Source organism: Bubalus kerabau, chromosome 6 (genome assembly GCF_029407905.1).
Source record: "Bubalus kerabau isolate K-KA32 ecotype Philippines breed swamp buffalo chromosome 6, PCC_UOA_SB_1v2, whole genome shotgun sequence".
NCBI lineage: Eukaryota > Metazoa > Chordata > Mammalia > Artiodactyla > Bovidae > Bubalus > Bubalus kerabau.
In genome coordinates, this window is record NC_073629.1 from 52,216,943 (window position 1) to 52,234,271 (window position 17,329).

At 39.7% G+C, this 17,329-nt stretch overlaps 1 protein-coding gene across 2 annotated transcripts in view; it reads right to left on the bottom strand.

Annotated features, from left to right (window-relative positions):
• Positions 1-15,472, bottom strand: part of EPHX4 (epoxide hydrolase 4) — a 33,204-nt gene extending 17,732 nt beyond the window's left edge. Inside the window, exons 1-4 of one of the 2 annotated variants that reach the window (XM_055585168.1) lie at positions 15,142-15,472; positions 12,928-13,013; positions 5,345-5,502; positions 3,586-3,714 (exon numbers count right to left, since the gene is read on the bottom strand). In XM_055585168.1, the coding sequence (XP_055441143.1) occupies positions 3,586-3,714; positions 5,345-5,502; positions 12,928-13,013; positions 15,142-15,372 (604 nt within the window). In that variant the 5' untranslated portion in view covers positions 15,373-15,472. Of the gene's footprint in view, positions 1-3,585; positions 3,715-5,344; positions 5,503-12,927; positions 13,014-15,141 lie in introns of those variants that run through there. The other variant, XM_055585169.1, reaches the window with a different exon arrangement.
• Between the last annotated feature and the right edge of the window lie 1,857 nt (positions 15,473-17,329).

Genomic DNA, 17,329 nt, shown 5'->3' on the forward strand with positions numbered 1-17,329 from the left:
AAAATACCATAAAGAAAATTAAACATGGTAATCTGATTGAAAGCAATGGTTGGGTGGTGTGGGAGAGGAACTATTATTTAGTAAAGGTGGTGAAATAGGCTTCTCTGGGGATGTAGGAAGAATGTCAAGGAACAGAAAGTAGGTCCTGTGCTTGGCACGTTAAAGAAGCAGAAAGAAGGCCAGGGTGGCTGGTGTGTAGTGAATGAGGAGAGGAGATGGTATGAGATGAGTCAAAGAAAAGCAGAAGGCCAGTTAGGTAAGGCCAGAATGATAACAATTTTAAGTGCTTTGGGAAGACACTGAAGTTTTAAAACTAGGGAAGAATGTGATCATACATATTAAATGTTGGAGAAGGAAATGGCAACCCACTCCAGTGTTCTTGCCTGGAGAATTCCATGGACAGAAGAACCCGGTAGGATACAGTCCATGGGGTCGCAAAGAGTTGAACACGACTAAGCGACTAACACACACACACACACACACACATTAAATGTGCATACTTGTATATTGTGTACTAAATTTTCTTCACTATAGAGGTGATTTTTTCCCCTCATTTCTAATATTGTAACTGTACTCAACATGGTTGGATTTTTAAAAATTATATTTCTCAGATAAGTAGAGCACTGTTATGCTTATACTTTTTGTAAAGTCATCATTGAGTAAGATTTACTTAGCCCTGCATTAAGAGATATCAATACCATTAAGGGGAAAATATATTCATATGACTTGAAGACCTCATATTGACCTGACCAGGGTTGAACCTATTATTAATAGTTCCAGAAATATTCAAGTATTTTCTTACCGGAATGATCAATTACAGTATGCACAATAGCAGTGCATGTGTTGCTTCAGTCGTGTCTGACTCTTTGTGACCCAAGAGACTGTAGCCTGCCAGGCTCCTCTGTCCATGGGATTCTCCAAGAATACTGGAGTTGGTTGCCATCCCTCCTTCAGAGGATCTTCCCGACCCAGGGATTGAACCCACATCTCTCATGTTTGCTGCATTGGCAGGTGGTTCTTTACCATTAGTGCCACCTGGGAAGCTCCCGTATAGCAGTACCACCAAAATAACATGTACTGTAGGGTCCTGATCAATTGAACAAGCATGTAGCACAACTTCTATTGCCTAAGGCAACTGAGAGAAATATGATGAACCTCAGTTTGATATTTGATTCCTAAGCAGTCGCACTATTTACCTTAACCAAGATAGGATAATTGGATATGTATTTAAAATTTAACTTTTATACATATTTATACAATATTTATGTAGTCATGTTCCATTTCTCCTTCACCTTCTCTAATTTTGAAGAAGAAATAAAAATATGTTGTTCTGAATTTTTTTTCCTGGGGGACTATACTGTGGATTGTGACAGTATTGAACCTCAGAAAATTTGACAAGAGTAGTTAAAGAGGACGAAATTATAAGTTATGTCAAAACCAAATAAAAATATGCCTAGCCATTTTCACAGGTGGTTGTTGTTTTGTTTTTGTTTGCTTGTTTGTTTTAAATCATTCTTTTAAGAGTTCTCTTTATAGCAGAGGTTCTGAAACATATCCCATGTGGACCCGTGGGGATCCTCAAGACCCTTTCAAAAGATCCAGGCGGTCAAACTATTTCAATACAATACTATTAGTTTTTCTCATTTTTTTGACATTTGCACATATGGTACAAAGGCAATAGTAGATAAAGCCATTGTTGCCTGAGCACAAATCAAAGCTGTAGCACTAAACAATACCACACTGTTTATAGTACATTGTATTCTTCACACCACACACTTGCTGTAAATAAATACATAAAGTGAAGTGGCAGTTTCACTTATGAATGTGTTTGATGAAATAGCAAAAATTATTAGTTTTCTTAAATTTCTACCCTTTGTATGTGTCTTGTGATGCAGTTAGAAAATATATATAAGGCAGTTCTCTTGAATACCAAAATCAAGGATTATCTAGAGGAAAAGCAATTCTTCAGCTGTTAAGTTGAATTAGCTGCCTTTTTAATAAAATATCGTTTTTACTTGAGAGAATGACTAACAAACTATCATCAGTCAAACTTGGGTATTTAGCAGATAGTCTCCTGAAAATGAACAAAGCAAGCCTGTCACTTGAGGGAAAACAATCAGTGTTTGTTGTCAATTATCAAGTTCAAGCTTTCAAATGAAAATCAGAATTTTGGAAACTTGTATCTGCTACTGTGAGCTTGACAGCTTTTCTATAAAGACTTTTTTGATGAAACTGGGGTGATATTAATGAAAGTGATTCTTTGATATCACATACTGAAATGTGTCAATTTATGGAAGACCTGCATAACTCAATGAACCAACATCTTTCAATGCATGACGACTGCAAAATCATGTATAGGTAAAAAAAAAAAATCCATTCAAAGGGCTAGAGAGACCAATGGATTTTAATGTGACAGAATATGAAAAGTTCATTAATATGACATCAGATTGCACATTGTTACTAACCTTTAAGAAATCACCAATTTTTTGAGTTTGGTGTAGTATTAAAGGAGAATATCCACACTTATTTGAAAAGGTTATTAAAATACTCCTCCCTTTTCCAATTACAAATCTGTGTGAGGCCAGATTTCTTCATATACTTCAATTCAAACATTTGCAACAGACTGAATGTAGAAGCAGATCTGAGAATCCAGCTGTCTTCTATTAAGCCAAAAATTAAAAAGGTTTGCAAAAATGTAAAATAGTGACACTCTTCTCACTAAAATTTTGTTTTGGAAGATGTAGTTCATTTTCAGTAAAATGTTATACATGTTAATATGTACTGGATTAATTATTTTTTAATGAATGAATACATAAACATTTAGAAATTTCTCATTTTTAATTTCCAATACAGTCAATGCATATGGGTATAACTCATATAAACAAATGTTCAGTGGGGTCTTCAATAATTTTTAAAAGTATACTGCTACTGCTAAGTCACTTCAGTCGTGTCCAACTCCGTGCGACCCCATAGATGACAGCCCACCAGGCTCCCCTGTCCCTAGGATGGGTTGCCATTTCCTTCTCCAATGCATGAAAGTGAAAAGTGAAAGTGAAGTTGCTCAGTCATGTCCGACTCCTAGCGACCCCATGGACCGCAAGCCCACCAGGCTCCTCCGTCCATGGGATTTTCCAGGCAAGAGTACTGGAGTGGGGTGCCATTGCCTTCTCCATTTAAAAGTACAAGGGAGACCAAAAATTTGAGAACTGCTGCTTTAAAGAATGCTGCCATTCTTGATATTCAAAGCAGTCAAGCAAGAGGAAAATTTATTTCTAGGCTGTCAAGATTCTTTACTGTCAAAGTAATGTTACTGCATTTTTCTTTTAACTCTCCCCAAGTTAGCAGTAAAATGTCTTCTAAAAAAAATAAGATTATGCAAGCAAATATAAAGCCACACTTCCTTTGACTCTTCAGGAACATTTAAAGCCAAGATAACTGATATTTTTGTGTGCTAATACCATAGTTTAGTCACTTAATTTAAAAAATATTACATTAATTGACTTTTACTGTTTTTAATCCAAAGTGTCAGTGACAACAGTGAGTTGTCATGCTATCAAAGATGTCTTAATGGAAATTTAAACTCACCTGTAAATACATTTGGATGAGGGAAGTTAATAACAATAAGCTTCATCACCATTTCTGGATAACAGATGGCAATTAGCCAAGCAATCATGCCTCCCCAGTCATGGCCAATAAGAACACATTTGCTATACCCTGTAATTGAGAAATGAATGTTGACATCATTGAAGAGCAACAGGTGGGTGCATCATTACCACATATATACTAAATATGTTTCTAAAACTAACCTTTCTACTCTCCTACCATAATTATGTACTTTCTGCAGATATTGAGTTTGGTGTTTACAAAACCTGTATGTCTGAATCTACTAGTGTAGTTTTTTTCAAAAATTTAGATGCCCAGGTCCATTACAGACCTAAAGATTCAGAACTTCTCTTGGGAATTTATACTTAAAGAAAAAATCTGAAATAGTTCAGCTCTAGTTACATAAAACTGAGTTTGGAAAACCATGGTAAAGACTACACATACCCAGGTCATAAGCAAGATTACATTATTCATTTGACTAGAAAATTGCATGATGACAAAATTAGGCCAAGTCTGATTGAATTACCACAAAATATGAATGATATATGGCTGCTGGAAATCGCTGTCTCTGATTTTATTGTAATCACACTAAATTACAATGCTGTATTGACACCCCCAGACTGCATCCATTTTTTCTCCTCTACAAATATTGACCTGATCTATGCTCTCATTAGATCTTGTAGAAATGAGTCTTTGGTTTCATGGGTTTCTCACTATACTGGCTCTATAAACACACTGGGTTTTAGTCAAAGGGGATGCAGTGGATTAGATTATTCCTAAAAAATATTTACTCCTCCTTCCCATCTTCCCAGTGCATAGAGGTAGTATACTTTACCACTAAGCCCCCCCACCTTTTTCAGCCTGAGGCATGCAGAATCTTAATTCCCCCAGCAGGGATAGAACCCGTGCTTTCTACAGTGGAAGCATGGAGTCTTAACCACTGGACCACCAGGGAAGTTTCTTTACTATCCATTTCATATTAGACTTGGCAGTGTGATTTGCTTTGGTTTCTTGGTGGCTGTATGACTTGATTTGGGGCTCAGTCATGTGACTTGCTTTTGACCAATGAGCAGTGACCAGAAACTTGAAATATGTTTTGCTATGGGGCTCATCCTCTTGCCACTTCAACCACAGTGAGAAGAAGAGCTTCCCCCAGGTAGCTTCTCTCCTTTAGCTGGGGCTGCAACCCAATTTACTCTGAGAAGTCAATCCTAGCTGGACCTGTGGCCTGAGGCTAAGACCCAGAAGGGTTCAGCCTAAGGTTGACCTGCAGATCCAGCATAGGAATGAATGCCTTTGACTGTATGTCACTGAGATTGGGGTGGTTTGTTACACAATATTATTGTGGCACTAACTGATCAATAAAAGATAATGCAAGTGTTTCTGCATCTAACAATATGTTTAAATGAATGTTTAAGTGTGGGTTCTGAAGAAATAAACTTTCTGAGAATAAGAATCAAATTTCTAATAATTAGTTCTGAAAATAATAAATAATATACATTAAGTCAGTTTTTAAAAACAAATTTTGAGAGTCACTTTTGGCTGGTAACTGAATAGTTATTCTGGATGTATAATTTTAAATTCCTTCTATAGATATTTTGAGTTGTATATGCCAAATGACAGGATCCAGATAACAGCTCAGGTAAATGGAAAGTACCATCCCAAGAAATGAGGTTATCAATTCACAATTTGTTGAATGTTAGTCCATTAAAAAGAATTAATACTATTTTTTAAAACCTACCTAAAGAGTCTAAAATATCCTTTATATCTGTAATTAGACAGTCCAATTTATAATTCTCTCGATGAACAGGAGCATCTGATTCTCCATAGCCTCTCAAATCCAGTGCTACAACTCTATATTCACTTTTAAATTCCCTTAGTTGGTGACGCCAAGAATACCTGCAGAAAATAAGATATGTTAAAAATACCACACTAACGAATATAAAGAATACCATTACAGATTGTCTAAGTGGAAAACTGTAAGTAACTTCTCATTTTGGAGAAAGGTTATGTAGCCATGTGTGGGCAGGAAAGAAAAAACCTGTTTGAAAAGAAAGCACTCACATTATTAAAATCGACTTTTTTTTTTTTTTAACCAGCTCCGGTGGGAATGTAACAAAGGGTGAGAATTTACTGAAACTACAAAATACCAGATACTAAAACCTTCAGAAATGTACCTAAGAAGTCAATTTTCTAAGCTTTGCTTATATAATGCTTACCACTATCACTTAGTCTGTGCCTATAAGTGCTTCTGTATATTGTACCATTTGATTCTTTCAAAAAACTTGCAAGATGAAAATGTATTTTCCTAGAAGGGGGATTTTACTCAGCTTGCTACACGTCAAATAGGACTCAGTGTTTTCATTCATAACAACAGTTACTCATGGATGAAAAGTCTGATTATTTTTAAAAAGATGGTAATGGAAAGAATCCAGTAAAACAACTGCTGCTGCTGCTGCTAAGTCGCTTCAGTCGTGTCCGACTCTGTGTGACCCCATAGATGGCAGCCCACCAGGCTCCCCTGTCCCTGGGATTCTCCAGGCAAGAACACTGGAGTGCGTTGCCATTTCCTTCTCCAATGCATGAAAGTGAAAAGTGAAAGTGAAGTCGCTCAGTCGTGTCCAACTCTTAGCGACCTCATGGACTGCAGCCTACCAGGCTCCTCCATCCATGGGATTTTCCAGGCAAGAGTACTGGAGTGGGGTGCCATTGCCTTCTCTGATAAAACAACTACTTAAGATAAATCTCTGAGACATCCCTGGAGAGCCAGGGGTAAATGAGACAGGGTCCTTGGGGCTGGTGCACTGGGATGACCCAGAGGGATGGGACGGGGAGGCAGGTGGGAGGGGGGTTCAGGATGGGGAACACATGTACACCCGTGGTGGATTCATGTCAATGTATGGCAAAACCACTACAACATTGTAAAGTAATTAGCCTCCAATTAAAATAAATAAATTTATATATAAAAAAAAAGAATCTGCCTGTCAGTGCCAGAGACACAGGTTCAATCCTTGGTCTGGAGAGATTCCACATGCTGAGGGGCAACTAAGCCTGTGTTCCACAATACGAGAAGCCACCACAATGAGAGGCCCCAACACCACAACCAGAGAGCAGCCCCCATTCACAACAACTAAAGGAAGACTATGCGTAGCAATGAAGACACAGCACAGCCAAAAATAAATAAATAAATGAAATTTAAAGAAAAGAAAAAAGATAAACCTCTGCTTGCTAAAACAAAATTCTTCTGAGACGATCCTGAACTATAAAGACAAGCAAGTGTGTGGTTAAAAACATTTAACAACAAAAATGGCCTAGGCACTGATCAATTAGAATGGCCACAGGGATAGCCAGGTCCTGGAAGCTTGCTAGACCAGGTGTTCCCCTTATGCTTGATAATAAAACTGCAGAATTAATTGAAATACAGAGCTCCATGAGAGTTCCTTCTTCTAAGAAGCAAAATCATTATGGATAACAAACAGAAAAAGAGACGTGGATTTTTCAAAGTGACTCACTGTGTTATAGAACTCAAAATATGCATTAAAAGCATCTGCGTGCACATCTGTTCATGGAAACACAGTATAAAATTATCTGACAAAGACAAATGGTAGATCATTGTCTGGAAAGATTTTTTGGAGCACAATAGGAAACAGAACAGAGTGATCTGAGATTATAAACCAATAATGAAGGGAGACTGCAATGAAAAATACACAAAACAATGAGAAGGAAGAAACAAATCGACCACTTTACATCAACAGCTAGATTATCAGGAAAGGTGTCAGACACATATTAGGATTTATGAATGGATAGAGTCTTTGGTCTATTACTAGGATATCTATGATTTGTGAAAATCTGCAAAAGCATTGCCAATGAACATGGATTTGAAAACTTTAACAAAAGTGTCTTTCTTAACAATCTCGATAATCTCTCTGGGTTGTAATAAACAACAGAAGCAGTTTGATTCCATAAAAGATACTCATCTGTCAACACATGTGATTTTATTTTTTCATGTTGTCGTTGTTGTTCAGTTGCCCAGTCTTGCCTGATGCTTTGTGACCCCATGGACTGCAGCACGCCAGGCTTCCCTGTCCCTCACCATCTCCAGGAGTTTGTACTCCCAGTCTCCTGCATTGCAAGCCTATTCTTTACTCTCTGAGCCACCAGAGAAGCCCTAAAAGGGGATGCTGTGGCTGCATGGGCCAGGAATCGAGCCTGGGCTTCCCATGTGGCTGGCGAGAATTCTGCCACTGAAGCACTCATGCACCTATTTTCTCACAGCCTTACTTAATATTTTGAATTGATTTTTTTTATGTCTTCGTAACTGAAGCCTAATTCTTTCTTCTTTATAATCCTTCATACCCAATCAATAAAGTTCAGTAAATTTAACCTCTTAAATATTAATATTTCCTTAATCACTTTTCCTATCCATCCCTGATATCATTACCTTCATTTGGGCATCCATTTATGCAGCAGCCATCGATTGGTCTAACTGTGTGTTTCATTCCCCTTGGCTCTATTTTCTATAAAACCAGAGTGACGTAATAAAAACACAAGCTCTTTCTTGACTCTCAGTTACTTACAACATGAAGCCCAAGCAGGTTATTTTGGCAGATAAAACCTCTAAGATTTGACCTTCCTAATCTTCCAGCTTGACTACCTTATACCCTCTATCATTTGCTATATAATAAAAAAGGGCTAACATCTATATCTGTCTTATTACATGCCAGGCACAATTCTAAGTGCTTCACATATAGTGATGCTGATCTTCAAAATAGTAGTATTAAAGTAAGTACTATTATTAGCCCCATTTTACAGATGAAGAAACCAAGGTACAGATTGGTTTGTGGATGTGCTGAAAGTCACAGAGTTAGCAAATAGCAGGGCCAGGATCCAAACCCAGGTGGTCTGGCCTGAGAACCCATGCTATGCTGCCCCTGCAGCACTTATCTGCTTGCAGTGAATAAACACAGGTCTTGTTTTCATGACTTTGTTTACCTAATTTCCTTTTTCTGAAACATCGTCGCTCCTCAGCATTTCCCTCCTCCCCACAACCCCTGTCCTTCACCCCTCACTGAACTCCTCTTGCTGGGCATCTTCTCTTCTAGGAGACTTCCCAGGTTCCCTCCTTCACAGGTGGGTTGGGTGGCCCCTTCCATATTCTCCCATTTGTCTGCATACTCTTCAGTGCACTGGGCATGTGCTTTACACTAATCTGTGGGTGCCTGGACTGTGCCACTTGACTGTGAGCTCCTTGAATTGCCTGGCAGATGTGAAGATGCTCAATAAAGATATGTCGACTGAGTGAAACAATGGAAAAACGAAAGCACTGAATTATGATAGTGCTAGAGATACCAGTTGTTCAGTAAAACTCTGTCCCAAGTTCAAACTCAAGTTCAAACCTTGAGACAACTCTGAATTAAAGTTCCCAGATTCCTCTTGGGGGAATTTATATTCAATTTCTACTAAAATGTGCATTGTTTTAATATCCTAAGTACTTGTGTCTTTGTTTAGAATTCATTTAAGTAGAGATGTCAAGGTAGAAATTTGACTCAAAATAATGTGTACAATCCTATAGCATTTTACATTTAATGTAAACATAATACCTGCATATATTATTATGCTATTAATAATTTAAATTGCCTTCCAAATAAATCCAACTATTTCTAGTATCAATGAGTGGGGCCAAACAATATCTTAAACATTTCTAGGGATATTTAAAGGCTGCAACTGCTATCTTAATAAATTACAAAATAATTTTTAAATGTAATCTTCCTAGAGTTCATAAATAAAGCATATTTGATTTACACATTAAACTGAAAAAGAAATCACCCAAGTGATAGACTGATGAGCATGTCATTCACATGAATAAAACAAAATAACCCCCTTGATACAAAAATGAAACGTAAAATCAGTAACTCCTGAAAATATTATAAATAAACAAAACTAGCTATTTTTACCCACACTGTTCCCCTCCTCCCCCACCCAGTTGCTCTGTTGTTGTTTTGTCGCTCAGTCGTGTCTGACTCTTTGCTAACCCATGGACTGTAGCCCACCAGGCTCCTCTGTCCATGGAATTTCCCAAGCAAGAATACTGGAGTGGGTTGCCATTTCTGTCTGCAGGGGATCTTCCCTACCCAGAGATTGAACTTGAGTCTCCTGCATTGCAGGCAGATTCTTTACCACTGAGTCACCTGGGAAGCTCAAGCAGAGGACACTTCACAAAAAGCAACTTCTTTCTTAGTTATTCTTAACACAAGGAGGGCTCCTAGTTTACCAGGCTAGCCTCTTTGAGATGCAGAATATACTCTTCCCTTTTACAATGGAGAAAAAGCACAGTCATCAGGCTCTGCTCAGCTGCATGCATGAAGAGCCCTTACTTGCCTGAGCACTTGAGTAATGACGAGTGTGTCCCATACAGCTGGTGTTATTGCCAGAAACTGCCTGCATCAGCTCAAAATATTTTTAAAAGCAATGCAAATTGAGGTGGAGATGGAGGGGGAGAAAATCATCTGTGACAGCCTTATTTAGCACTAATTTAGCTAAAGGACTCATAGATCTGTATATTGTTTGATGTTTCCTCTATATTTTAAGAAGACCCAGAATTTTATTGTTTCTGTGTAACATCTAATAGTATATATTAAACGTCACCAATTCTCAACAGCTGTTCTTAGTTAATGATGATAAATGCAAATAATACCTTATATTTGTATAATGATTTTCTGTTTAAAAAGCATTTTTACACACATTGCCAGTTTATGATTATTTTGTTTTCACTGTATCAAATAATCTGACCTACTTGATCTACAATATTATAAATTTATGTGCATTTAGGCAAAACTTGATTAATAAAGGGATATTTACATGGGCAATATAAATTGAAATTGGTTCAAAATGCCAAAGCTTTTTGGCTCTTAAAAAAAAAAAAGGAGGGCCTCCCAGGTGGCTCAGGGGTAAAGAGTCTGCCTGCCCATGTACGAATCCCTGGAGACTTGGATTTGATCTCTGGGTTAGGAGGATCCCTGGAGGAGGAAATGATAACAAACTCCAGTACTCTTGACTGGAGAACTCCATGCACAGAGGAGCCTGGTGGGCTACAGTCCACAGGGTTGCAAAGAGTCGAACATGACTGAGAGACTGAGCATGCAAGCATAATAGGGGAAAAGTGCAAGAGAAAGGGCTTTTGGGAACAGAAGAAGGAAAGTCTAAGAGAGATTTGAAATGGTTTAATCAAAACACCGTTATCCTAAATTCTGATTTGAACTGACTTTTTCCTGAATGGAGTTCATGAATGGAATTGACTAAATTGCATAGCGAGTAACAGTGGTAATTTGGAAGGAAGACAAAATGTCAACATAGAGATCTCGGTTTAGGGTATGACTTACACAAACAGAAGTCTCAGCAACTAAGCGGCTGAGCCAGAATTCACTGCCCATATTACTTTATGCAGATTTGATTAATACTTTAGACTAACATTTTATTTGTAAGCCAGTCATGTCATAGGGTCTTCCCAGGTGGTGCCAGTGGTAAAGAACCTGCCTGCCAATGCAGGAGATGTAAGAGACAAAGGTTCTATCTCTGGGTCGGGAAGATCCCCTGGAGGAGAGCAGGGCAACCCACTCCAGTATTCCTGCCTAGAGAATCCCATGGACAGAGGAGCCTGGCGGCCAACCATCCATGAGGTTGCAAAGAGTCAGACACGATTGAAGCGACTTAGCATGCTGGCATGTCATAGACTTTTTGCTCTAGAAAAATGATGAGCTAGATGGGTTTTTGCCCTCCTCCATTCTCTTCTTCAATGCCTAACACTTCCTAGTGCACTAGCAATCTATTAATAAAGGCCCTTTTACTCTAAAAGTATTAACTAAATATTCTTTCAGAGCTAGATGCATTTTAAATTAAGAATTCGGATGACACAAAATCTTCAGAATTCTAAAGGAAGTGAGGAATATGTAATGTGGAATTCTAGGTGTTAAGAGCAAAAGTAAAGGAGAAATTTGGGGACAGGGCATTGTCCTAGAACTTTAAAAACATACCACACATCTACATTTAAGTCAGTTTAGAGAATATAATTTTTTGGTCCATTTTTCCATTTCAAGATCATAACCCTAAGTTAGCAAAAATCTGATTTTCTTTTTACCACCTTAATATGTACCATTTTTTAAAAGATATTCATTTTTTTTAAGTTTCATCATGTGTTGTTTCATCTGTACTTATTTGGTTCTGTGGGGTTCAAAGGAAAACAGAGTATTTTCCCGTAGGTAACTAGCAACTGTGTATTTTTGGCTATAGGTTTTTTTCTCCACATGAAATATTCTGATCCTTAATTTGTCCTGAATTCATCTGAGCCTGTTACTATGTGCATAGGAAAGAGTCCTTTTTCAGTTTCCATGAGCCCTCTTCTCCTCCTGCCTTCCCCTCACCCGAGCCTTACCAAAGGCTGCCAGGTAACAGGCACTCTAATTCTTTGGTTTCTTTCGAATCTCCTTTACCACTCCATGTTGCATTTTGTCCACAGTTCAGTTCAGTCGCTCAGTCGTGTCCGACTCTTTGCAACCCCATGGACTGCAGCATGCCAGGCTTCCCTGTCCATCGCTATCTCCCGGAACTTGCTCAAACTCATGTCCATCAGTAGGTACTATAAAAACTGGTTTATGATTGCCAAGGGGGAAAATAGGGAGAAGGGATAGTTGGGGAGTTTGGGATCGATATGTACACACTGCTATACTAATTTAGTCTTTAACAATATTGTGATAGGTGCAGGTGAAAAATGAAGGGACTCAGTCACACATATACGTGTATTCATTCTTCCCTAAGTTCCCCTCCTATCCAGGCTGCCACACAACATTGAGCCACACTGCTATATTTAAAATAGATACCTAACAAAATCCTACTGTACAGCGCAGGGAACTCTGCTCAATGTTATGTGGCAGCCTGGATGGGAGAGGAGTCTGGGGGAGAATGGATGTATGTGTATGCATAGTTGAGTCCCTTTGCTGTCCACCTGAAGCTATCACAACATTGTTAACTGGCTATATTACAATATAAAACAAAAAGTTAAAAACTGTTTTGCAATTGACTGTTTCAAAAATTTGAAACACTAAATGATACTTGTTTTAATTCTCAAAAATAAATAAATTTAGGATAACAATATGCATGTTTCTTTAAAACAGAAGGAATATCATTCTTGTGATTGAGGAACACTTAGGAGTAATAACTCTAGGCCAGCACTTGATCATAGCATGGGGTCTATTAAAAATCACTACAAGAAAATGACACTATGGTAAGCCAAATCTTTAGTGCAAAAGAAAAAGTTATTGTTAAGTTTACCAGAATTCTGGAAATCCATGAAGCAGCAGCATAAGTGGTTTGCCTCTTTCTCCAGCAGCAACATAATGAAATCTTAACCCCGAATCCTGCAGTAGGAAATAGAGTGCATGAGATTTCAGTGATGCTTTGTGTTGACTGTAAAAGTACAATTAGCATTTCCATGCCATTAAAAAATTTCACTTGCATTATTTTTAATATCAAGAGATAAAATAAGTATTGTTAATTTTCAGAAAGAAAAAATAACCACTGTTCATCAGCAGGGTAAATTAACAGATTTGCTTTTGTTGACATTACCTTCTACGTATGATGTCAATTTATCTATATTATGAGCTTCTGAAAGTTATAATTTTCTTACTGATGTGTCACACTTCATCTCACTCAAATTCTGCAGGACAAGTAAATAATTCTGATCTGCATTTATATTCCTGCCATTATTTACCTCCTAGTCATATACTTTTCTCAGCTTGCCCGTCAAGAGCTGTGCCATCAGTTATATAATTCACACCTCCTTTCCTTATTTTTAGTTCTCTCCCTCCCACATTATTTTCAGTTGAGAGTTGCATGCACTGTTCCCCTGGCTGCCTGCTCTCATGTCATGTCAGTGTATGTCTAACAGCCGAATGCTCTGAGTGCTCAAACCTTTGCTCTGTGTATGGGAGACAAGATTGCCCAAGGGAAACAAAAATCATAGAAATGAGACAGAAATATAGCAAATACGAAGTAAATAGAAGAAAGGAAAGTGGAGCAAGAAAGAAACACAAAAACTCAGAAGGAAGTAAGGTTAAAAAAAAACAAGAACCAAAACCCAGAGACTGACCGGGTTTTACATCAGATAACCCAGGTAATTGGGTTTCCAGATGTGAAAAAAATGTTAAAGCTCATCTAGTTCAACCCTATCATTTTTGCAGAGTTAGAAACTGAGGTCCAAAGATGTTACTGTGGGTCATTAAGATGGTTGGGAGCAGGACTGTGGCTAGAACCTCCATCTTGTCCTACTGCCCAGGACAACGCTCTTTCTATTCCTTGGTTCTAGGTCTCTGGGGAAATTCTTTAAGTGGCCAAAGTCAGAAGAGAGTCATTGTGATGAATTCCAAATGATTCTTAAACTGATTTTCCCCCTCAGGTAGAATGTACATAACAACTCTGACTTCTACCCTCTACTGCAGAATGCCTTCCTGGAAGTTCAATAACTTCTTTTATTGGTGGCGAGTCTCAGAAGATGAAAGGCTGTAGGAACTTGACTGGATTTACTGAATAAATATTTCATTTCATTTTACTATGTACCAGGCACTGTTACAAGATTTTTGGTTTTAGCTTATTTGTTTTTTACAAATATTAACTCATTTAATTCTCATGTCAACTGCAGGGTAAAAAGGACATGCCCCTCTGTGGTCTGAACTCCAGCTGCAGGACAATCTAGCTCCTAACAGGAACCCCAGACCTGGTGACAAAACTATCCCTTCATGGAGGCTATTTTTGAAAGGCCTGTGAGTCAGACTTGTAGGGTGCATCACAAAAAGCCATCTCCCTTCACCACCTGGAGCCTCAGGAAATAGAATAATCGTGGGCTGTAAGAAAGCTTGGGACAAGCATGGGCAATTAAAGAGTCTGCCTGAATAGTTGACATTTACTTTTTGTGCCATTCCTTTAGTTTCTGGCATCATAGAGCTGCTTCCTTCTCCACAAACATGCACCATTTATTTATTGTTTGATGTTGCTTAGGTCATCTGTGAATGCTCCATTCTGCTGATCTGAATAAACTCGTGATTTGCAATGACTTATTCTATTTACTGTTCCAATCTCTAAAATTTGGGCAAGGACCGTCTCCTGAGACAGTAGGGCACCACCAGAAACAATTCCCTACAGCTTATCTGAGCTCTAAAGGGCAAAAAGGTGACAGACGACCGCTTCCCCTTACAGTTGGAGAAGGTTGTTGCGGTGGAGGAGTAGGGGACAGTAATAACAGGATCCAGATTATTAGACTCTCTGACACACACACGCAAGGACCATAACGACACACACAACCCCCTGACCCTCTCCCGTGGCACCTCGCCCTTCTAGCATCCCCCGGGCATCTTCTCCGTCCCTGCAGCGCGCCCTGCTAGCCCCGAGAACACTAGGGTACGCTGGGCTAGGCGTCATGCAAAGATCAGCCTCTGCTCTCACGGCCGTCACGTTCCCTCGCGATAGCGCCGGGCCCGCGCCCGCCTTCACCTTGATCCTCACGTAGCAGTGGGTACCCAGAGAGGGGTCGTTCAGGCACGCGGGCGGGTGTTCCCGAGCGACCCGCCGGAAGGTCTGCGAGGGTCCCTTGCAGATGCTCCACAAAAGTTTGAGCAGGTAGATGGAGGCGCAGAGCCCGCAGTAGAAGTAGATCAGGCACCAGAAGAGCAGGGACCGGATCGTGACCATCAGGCGGGGCAGGCAATCCCGCAGCTTCGCCATCGGGCGGCGGCAGCGGCGCGGCCCGCAACGCAAGGCTCCCGAGGCGCGGGAAGCAGCGGCGCGCACTCTGGAGCCGGAGCGAGACTGCGAGCGCGGCGGTGCGTCAGACCCGCCAGCCGGTCCGCGGTCGCCTGCCCCGCGCACGCCTCCCCGCGGGTCGCCGTGCTGCAGCGCCCGGCTCGGGTCCGTTGTCACAGCCCCGGGCTACCACACTCACGGTGAGCGCTCCGGACGGCCGCGCCCAGCCCCGGAGCGGCGCACCGCGGACCCCAAGCGCTGCGAGGTCCGCACCGGATAGGCAAGGGTGGAGATCCGACCTTCCTCCGCAAGGAGTAAAGCCCCGTTTCAAACTGATAAACTGTGGGGGAAATGAAGGTGAGACTTTCCCAAACCATCCTAGATACTGTGGGAGGAAGAGCCATGCATTTTGACCAGTGTTCATATCCTCTTCTTGCGCCCGCCCCACCCAATTTAAGGCCTTCTTTCTGGATCGTTGAATTATGGGGCGCATGGGGGAGGAGGAGCAGTAAACGATTTTCATACCACCCGAAAGACATTTCTTTATTCATTCCCAAAGCTCATCTGAAGGTGTTGCTATTTTCCAACTAGGTTCTGAGTCGTTATCTGACCAGCTAGGTGTCTGGTTATAAAATCAAGCCTCTGACAATCCCTGGTCTTTTTTCTGTCCCTCTGGTTTTTTCCTTTACAAAAAGATTGTGTAAATAGAATCATCATGTAGTATTCAACTTCTAGCTTCTGGCTTCTTTCTTTTAGCATGATGTATCTGAGACTCAACTATACTGTTAGGTATATTGTTTTATTATTATTATTATTAGTCTTTTGTTAGATGGATGTACCATACTTGCTTATGGAACAGTTCACAGCTGAGGTATATTTGAGTTTTTTCCCAGTTTTTGGTGGTTATGAATAGTCATTGATGTAAAGTTTTTGGTGGGAAGATGTAAGTTTTCATTTCACTTGGGTTAACACTTTGAAGCGGGATTGCTGGGTCAGGTAAGTATGCATTTAACTTTATAGGAAACTATCAAACTGGTTTCCAAAGTGGCTGCAAGTTTAATTCACACAGCAATGTGTGAGAGTTATTGTTAGGTCCTATTCTTGAGAGCCAGAGAAGGCAATGGCACCCCACTCCAGTACTCTTGCCTGGAAAATCCCATGGACAGAGGAGCCTGTTGGGCTGCAGTCCATGGGGTCCCTAAGAGTCGGACACGACTGAGCGACTTCACTTTCACTTTTCACTTTCATGCATTGGAGAAGCAAATGGCAACCCACTCCAGTGTTCTTGCCTGGAGAATCCCAGGGACGGGGGAGCCTGGTGGGCTGCTGTCTATGGGGTCGCACAGTTGGACACGACTGAAGTGCCTTAGCAGCAGCAGCAGCATTCTTGAGAGCACTTAATATTGTTTTTAAAAAAAAAAATTCCTGATTTTAGCCATTCTAAGAGTTGTGTAATGTGGTATCTCATTGAAATTTTTATTCATATTTCCCAATGATAATAATGTTGGGCATGTTTATATACTTGCGTGCCACTTGAATATATTATTCTTTGACAAAGCAGCTGTCCAAATCTTTTACCGATTTTTTAGAAAAGTGGGTTGCTTATTTTCTTACTGAGTTTGAAAGTTCCTTATGTATTTTGGATACAAATGCTTTATCATACATCATGTGATTTGCAAATATTTTCCCAGTCTGTCTTTTCATTTTTAAGGACTTCTGAAGAGCACAATTTCTTAATTTTTATTTTATCCAATTTATCACTTTTCTTTTATATGTAGTAGTTTTGATTTTGCATGTGAGAAATCTCTACCTAAGTTAAGGTCAGCAAGTGCCCCCCAACCTGTGTTTCCTTCTAAAAAATTTATTTTCTGTTTTGTGTTTAGGTCTATAATCCATTTTGAGTTAATTTTTGCATAAAATGCAAAGTATGGGTTGACAT